Source organism: Dryobates pubescens, chromosome 13 (assembly GCF_014839835.1).
Source record: "Dryobates pubescens isolate bDryPub1 chromosome 13, bDryPub1.pri, whole genome shotgun sequence".
Classification (NCBI taxonomy): Eukaryota; Metazoa; Chordata; class Aves; order Piciformes; family Picidae; genus Dryobates; species Dryobates pubescens.
The window spans coordinates 11,112,604-11,120,279 of NC_071624.1; the positions used below are offsets into that span (position 1 = coordinate 11,112,604).

The following is a 7,676-nucleotide window of genomic DNA, read 5'->3' on the forward strand; positions in this document are numbered from 1 at the left end:
TAGATGCCTTCCCTGCTTGCCTGCATCTGTGTAAGCTTGGCTTTTTTTTCCTTGCATGTTGGCTGTGAAGATGTATGAGAGAAGAAGCTCTATCAATTCTCACTTGATAGATTAAATTACCATCTTCTGCTGTGTGGCAACTCAAACACCCTAACAACAGCTAATGCATAAGGCACCAATGACTTCCAAGGATGCAAAGAGCAACTGATACTGCCTTAATATCATATAAAGCAAATAAGAGGAAATAACTTTGCTAATGACAACTGACTTATTTTAGGTACCTTATTAGGTCAGCACTAGAGCAAGCAATTAAATGCTGAAACCATCATCACAGTGAAATGCTGGATGGGTAGGCTTTGAAGAGATGAAAGGATAAATCATAGAAATACAATTCTAACCACAAGGTGCTGAAGCAATACTGCTGACTAAAAAGAAAAACACAAACTTCAATGTCAACTTACACTTTTAAATCAGTATTAAGTTAGATGTATTCGCTGTAACACCTGGCAACCCATTTGTTTCCTGTGATGCTGGAGCTCCTGATGTCCCTTCTACTGTCAAGGACACAAAGCACTACTTCCAGCACCACAAGGCAAATGTATTAAATCTGAAATGCAGAAAGCTGTCTGTAGCTCATTCAGATATCAAGTTAATGCAAATCAGTGTTTAAACCATAATTAAATATTTACACTTTTTTCAATGAAAATAAACAAGGAGAAGACATGAAGCTCTTGGTATTCACTGAACAGCCAGGCAGGTAAAACCAAACCTGGTAAAATTACTCCTGCTTTATTTGCAGTTGTGCCTCAAGGCTTAGGCATATGAGACATGATGAGCCTGTGGTTGGCATGCCAAAGCTGTAGATGGCCACACACTGTTGAATTTCTGTCAGTGCTGGAAACAACTCTAATATGGTAAAAGCATCTGGACTACAGTGACACTTTACCAAGTACAGTCTGGCTAAAGCTTCTGTCAGAAATGCTGGCCTCTGAAACAAATACCTCTTGACGCTGCCAGGGTGGGAACTTGCTCTGCAGTCAGACTAACTGGGATTGTGGGGAATTCTCTGTGAAGCACTACATAGACAAGAAAGTGGTAACTGGAGTTTATATGCATTAGATGGAACAACATTCCAGTTTCTAGAAGCCAGAAGCAAACTCTTATTTGGGCAGTCTGGTTACCTCTTTTAGCTGGCCAGTGTCTCCTCTTAACACATGAATTTGGTGATCCCTTACAAGATGTCTGATCAAACTGAAATCTGAGGAAGTGCACAGAGAAAAACTCAAAAGGGGATTTTAAAGACAGTTAAAGATGCCAGTTTTGTAAGCACTGCCACAGAAAAGCATTTTAAGTGAATAAGCAGCTAAAGATCCACTGGCCTAACGACTGGAAATTCAATTTGATGGAACTTCCATTTGGATTTCTCTCTTGAATGCTGCATCAAACCAGTTCAAAATTTCAGTGGCAATTCAAGGAATTGATAGACAAGGTTGTGACTGACTACAGTTTCTGTCTGTACAGCAGAAACCAGGAAAGTTGGAAGCAGAAGTTGGAAATAGTAGTCTGTCTGCAGAGTAGAACGAAGTTCTTAATGGGTTCCAGTATAACTCTGTTCTCCTGTGAAAATTATTTTCTATACAGAAAAACAATGCTAATAAGAGGACTGGAAGAAATTCTGGGAGCTAGGAAGATGTTACACAGGGGACTTTGAGGATTCCATAAAGCAGAACAGCCTTTGACATAAACTTTTGCCTAAAAAATGTCAGAGTGCCTGAGCTACAGGTGTGTGTTTATACTGACCACAAATACTGGTTTCACAACTCCATAATTATTCTGACCTACAGTTAATGTTGTCCCTTCATGCTTACATTCACCACATTTATTTATTTCAGAAATCTGAAGTACAGTAAGATACACTGCATAGCTTTAAATGGAAGTTCATGGAAAAAATTACCCTAAACTGATAAACATCTGTAGGGCAGCTAACACTGTGGAGAGCCAGTTCTAGTGAGACTTCTCTATACATAAGCAAATAACTAGGTGGTATCTTGTTTGACTTTTAAATAGGTAATGGATGTGCTTACTCATTTACTGAGAGGCTCAACTTAGCACCTTAGCTATGCTGTGAGACCCAACTGACTTCTTTGGTATTTTTTTTCCCTTGCTATTCTGGCTGAAACATTCTAGGAAGAAGTGCATAAAGAAGATGAATTATGATCCCTCAAGAGCTGGATGTAAACCTGTTGTTGCTAACCATGACTGGGTATTTCCAATCTACAGCATGGATGCTGTGTAAGAAAGCAAGGCATGTATGCTGTCCAAATGCTGGGAAACCAAATTAAACAGGATGTCTACAGTGTCCACATTCTAATGAGCACAGCCTAATAAAAACATTTTAAAATTGTGCTAGTTTGCACCAGAACAAAATAAACAAAGAGGAAGCCATCAAAAAAACACCCCAGAGTTATGACTGTTAGGGAAATACATTATCTTACTGTCTTATGAAAAAGAACACTAAATACATATATTTAGTAGTTCACACTAATTCTAAAGATTAAATGACAGAATGAAACCTGAAGAAATCTGTTGAAAGGATAAGTGAGGATCAAGTGAAAAGCCTGACAGAGTAACTGTCTCATCTTCTAGAAGAAAAAGGTATAATTGTATTTCATGTACCTGAGATTGTAGGACCAGCTGTGCATAAACACTTGTGGAAATATGACTTGGCTACTATTCCAGAAGACTATATCTTCAGTTACCAACTGATGTCACTTATAGTCAAACAACAAGTCTGCATTTTCATAGTAGGCCACCTGTAGATGCTATGCCTACCTGCAGACACAATAGGCTACCTGTTAATACCTGCTGCTCAGGCAAGTGCCTTCAAAACAAGGAGTTGATGAAAGTACTTACAAGCTCTGTAACAAATACTGCCTCTGTGTGACAAACTATAGAACAATTTTGCTGTCTGCCTTTAGTCTTGTACTGCACCACGCTTACTGGACTGCCAATGTTCAGTTTTTAACTGGTGTCATAAAAATGTTTAGGACAAGTGTAATGAAGTATAATGAATATGCTCATTTGCCTACAAGCATCAAATATTTCTCCTTTCAGGTTTAATCTTTCTAAAATCCATCAGAAGAGGGAGCAAATGTTTCTGGCTTGAATTTAAGGACACTAACCACAACATGTTTTTGCACTAGCGTCATAGAGGAAGGGAAGCCTGTCTCTGCATTTAAGTTAGAGGGTGGATTTGGGCTGTAATTTAACTTCCACAGCAGCATGTCTCAATCAGTTGGAAACCTTGTAATTAACATCTCTCAGGAACCACAAGTAAACAATTTGTTTGATTACTCAATGTGAACTGGATTTCCAGCTACAGTGCCTCCCCCTGTGTTACGGCAAGCAAGTATTTCAGAAGCCTGTTACCTCAAGGATGCTCTGCCCTATCAGTTGATCTTGCCACACAAGGAATCTAATACCTACAGACTGTGGATGTAATACTGCTCTAGTTTCTTGTGCTAAAAGCAAGTTCAGTTTGAAGTGCCAAGTCTGCTGGGTGTGTTTAAGCTGGCAGTTTTGAAGTCACTGGGAGCAGAGGAAAAAAAGTTTTCAACTACTCAAAGAATATACTGTACAGCTTTTCAGAACACATTTCTCTCTTCCTTTCTATTAAGTAAATTAAATTAGCACACACAACAGTAAAGTAGGTGGAAGATAAAGCATCTATAAAATATAATAGAATATACATTATATACATAATATAGTAGAATATACATTTGTTTTCAGAAAAGGAAGTTTGAGCTGATGGCTAGCATACAAAGACCATAGTCACATTTGAGCATGAGTTGTTTCCTGTGTGGATGGCACAGTGTCTCAAGGCTTCCTCTCATAAATGAGGAATGTCTGCTCAGCCCCTCTTCTGGTTTCCTTAAAGGCACACACAGATAGTTTTCAGGTATTTTAACTTGCTAAAAGTTCCAGCTACTAAGTGTTTCTCCAAACTTCCCTGTTTCTCAGACTTCATGCTACCTGGCTCCTATGGCAACTATCTTAGTACTCTAGAACATTTTTGGAGAAGCACAATGAAGGTTTTGCCTGAAGCTGTCCTGTCAGAAGTAAAATGGGTATCAGATTTTTGCAACAACAAGCAAATGAAGACTAAACTTGGGGTACTCCAACACTGAACTACAATTTCTGTTGAAGCTTCTTGTCTAGGCTATGGCTGTTTGAGATAACAGAAGTTTACCTCAGGTTTGTCTAACATCCTTCTTCTCAAAGGGCAAAACCCATTTTTTCCTCAAGCCAACAAACAACACAATGGGTTATTTCAACCAAAGTTGGACAAAGGCCTTCATGCAAATTTTAACATCCAGCAAAGACTACACAAACACATGCAAAAAGCACTCAAAAGTCTGTTCCCTATGCTTAACTTTCCAGGTACTCCTCACTTCTACCAACAGCTTAGCCTGGTCTTGTCAGAAGCTTATCCTTCTAATTGCCAGCACAAAATGTTTATAAATCATGCTTTGACATGCTAAAATACTACATGTACATAAATAAAAAGCACTGTCAATAATACTAGAACAGAAACAAAGGAACCAGATGCAGTGCTAACAGCTGGGGTAGAGGACAAAGGTTCAAAAGTTAAGAAAAGCATCTGTTTATAGTTCGATAGCAGCTATCTGTCTAAATCCAACCTAGAAAATCAGATCCTGCTACAGCTGGCATAGAGATTATGAACATTTCACTGGACAGAAAAAAACACATTTAGAAATACTAGTATGTCCTGGTTTGGGCTGGGATAGAGGTTATTTTTCTTTTCTTCTTAGTATCTGCTACTGTGCTACGTTTTGGATTCAGTATGAGAAGAATGCTGGTAACATACTGATGTTTTCAGTGGTTGCTAGGAAATCAAGGGCTTTTTAACTTCCAACGATTTTCTAGCATGCAAGATCACAAGAAGCTGGGAGGGAGTGTGGTCAGGAAAGCTAACCTGAGCTAGCAAAAGGGATGTTCCATACCATAGAATGTCATGCTCAGTATGTAAACTGGGGTGAGTTGGCTAGGGGAGAGGATTGCTGCTCAAGGAGTTACTGAGCATTGGTCAGAGGATAGTGAGCAACTACACTGTTCAACACTTAAGTCTTGGGGTTTATTTATCTTTTATTTATTCCTTTTCATTACTTTATTTTATTATTATTGTTGTATTTTATCATAGTTATCAAACCATTATCTCAACCCAAGTTTTACTTTTTTTCAGTTCTCCCTATCTTACTGGGGCAGGGGGGAGGAGTGAGCAAACATCTGTGTGGTGCTTAGCTGCTGGCTGAGGTTAAACTATGACATAATATTAGATCAAGGGAATATTCTGTTCACTTCTGTCCATTCATTGTAAAAAAAGGAAAAACAACCAACAACCAACACAAAAGAACTGTAGAGTCTACTCTTGTCTTCCAAGCATAGAAGAATCTACTATAGTAAAATATATTTTAGGTGTGGCATATTTCTTCCACCCTTAGATTGCACATGGGCCTTTAGGTCAGGCCTTTCTCTAGTCGACTGAAATCCTGAGTTGGAAAGGAGAACACAGAATCTCACTTCCCTTCAAAGCTCTGATCTATCTCATTTCATCAGCATTACTCATATTCAAGATAACCACAGACATAAAATGATTATGCTTTTTAAAAGCCACACCATGAAAAGTTGTAAAATGAACTGCACAGGAAGGCATTAACACCTACAGCATGTCAGCATTAGCAGTAAGTCATCGTATAACCAACCATGACCAACGCAACGTGTGCCAGCATCTCACGACACGGAAAGGAATGAGATATTTAGTTGATTCTGGACCTGAAGGACCAGGTATTCTCTTTCCAAGCTGAAATGCCTGAGCGCAGGCCGGAGGGGAAAGGATCAGATCCTCCTCAGACCGAGAGCACCGGGCGCCTAGATACTTCACCTGTCCTCGCCGCCGCGGCGGGGGCTGCCGCTGCCCCAGGGCCGCCCCTCAGCAGCTGCCGGCGGACAGCTCCAGAGCGGTGAGACGCTGAGGTGGGGGCCGCCACCCAGGTGGGGACTTTGGCCATCTGCTACCGCCCCGATAGGGACACCTCCCACACACAACAGCAGTCCCCTGCGGAGCAGTGACGGAGAAGCCAGGCCCCGGAGCCACGAGTGCTCCCTCTCAGCCCCGTTTCCCCCTCCCCTGCCACATCGGGGCCGGTGTCAGCCCCGCGGGAGTTCAGCCACGTCTGGGAGGAGAGACACCTCCCCGCGCCGCCACCGGAGGGGAGAACGCCACTGGGGACAGCCCAGGCGGGGAGGCGTTTCCATGACAACCCCCTTGCCGCCCTGGGGGCCTGCACGTGCCCTTGCCACCGTGGGGAGACGAACCCCAATACTCCCCCGCCCCTTCCCAGCTGGGTCCCGCCCGCCTTACGGCCCCCGTCGGGAGGATACAGCTTGAAGCCCCGGAGGATCTCCTTAGCCCGCTCGTCCGTGGCCGACATGGTCCTGCCGCGCCGCGGGCGGACGGGCCTGGGCCGGGCCGGGCTGGCTGCGCGGGCCTGGGCGGGAAGGCGGCGGTGACAGCGGCGCCTTAGGACCCCCACCCCTCCCCCCTCACTCCCTCGCACCCGCCACTGGCCGGCGCAACCAACCCGAGCGGCCTGCAGCCACCCCACCCCCTGGCCCGCTACGTTGGCCAATCATCCGCTGTCTAAGCCTTACAACTCCGCCCCCTAGCATATGAAGGACGGCGCAGCTGGCCAATCAGACTGCGGATCCGCGAGCCGGCCCTTCCTCCCTATTCAAGGGCGGCTGCGCAGCGGTCGTTAAGGCGTCCGCCTCGGCCGGGCCTGACGTCGCTAGAGGACGGGAGTCGTTGCAGGACAAACCTTTCCCGGACGCTCCGGGCTGAGCTATGGGTTGCGACAGGCGGAGGGAGCGGGCGCCCCTGCAGGCGGCGGCCTGGGTTAGGGGAGGCCTCAAGGGAGTGTTGTCGAAGGTGTGAGAAGCCGGCACAGGCCTGGTCAACGCCAGCCCTACCTGGTGAACACTGCCTAAGCTGTGTCCGAGCTGCTGCAACTCGGTTGGCGCATCTACTCGGGTGCTGGGCAGTGAATTCATCCTTAGGCTGCTTGATTTGAGTCCAAATGAGCTCTGGCCGTGAATTCGGGTGGTATGGGGGACTTGGGTTCTTGCTGTGTTCAGGTGCACAGCAACTGCTGCATACACTGGGGCTGGAGCTAGCAGGACCAGCATTATGGACAAAGTTTAAAATTAATAGGTTATTTTCCCTGGAATAAAAGCAGCATTTTTTGTACTGCAGAAATTTGGGCTTTGTGTTTGTGCAACAAGTTAGATTGTGGAGAAAAGTCTCTGGTTCGTTAGCACATCCCAGAAGCCAGGCTGCTCTTTTGTATGAGCACAACAAATTAACTCCTGTGCAGCTAATGGAAGGCAATAATATGCTGTGAGAAGAATAAAGGCATTGGTTGTAATACAGGCTCAGAAATAGACCAGTGAACAACCAGAGTGCCATCAATACATTCATGGTTTGACTTGCCTCCAGATCAGCCACTGTACAAATGAGAACACAAACATTAATAAAGGTCTTGTTTAATGCTTAAGGACAAGGCTACTGCCAGTATAATCAACATGGGATCTTAATA

The 7,676-nt window shown here is 44.0% G+C and overlaps 1 protein-coding gene across 1 annotated transcript in view; it reads right to left on the reverse strand.

The window, feature by feature from the left end:
- PDE6D (phosphodiesterase 6D) overlaps positions 1 to 6,645 on the reverse strand; it is a 44,922-nt gene extending 38,277 nt beyond the window's left edge. The window contains exon 1 of the mRNA XM_054166611.1: positions 6,463 to 6,645. Within this exon, the coding sequence (XP_054022586.1) occupies positions 6,463 to 6,512 (50 nt within the window). The 5' untranslated portion in view covers positions 6,513 to 6,645. The remainder of the gene's footprint in view (positions 1 to 6,462) is intronic.
- Between the last annotated feature and the right edge of the window lie 1,031 nt (positions 6,646 to 7,676).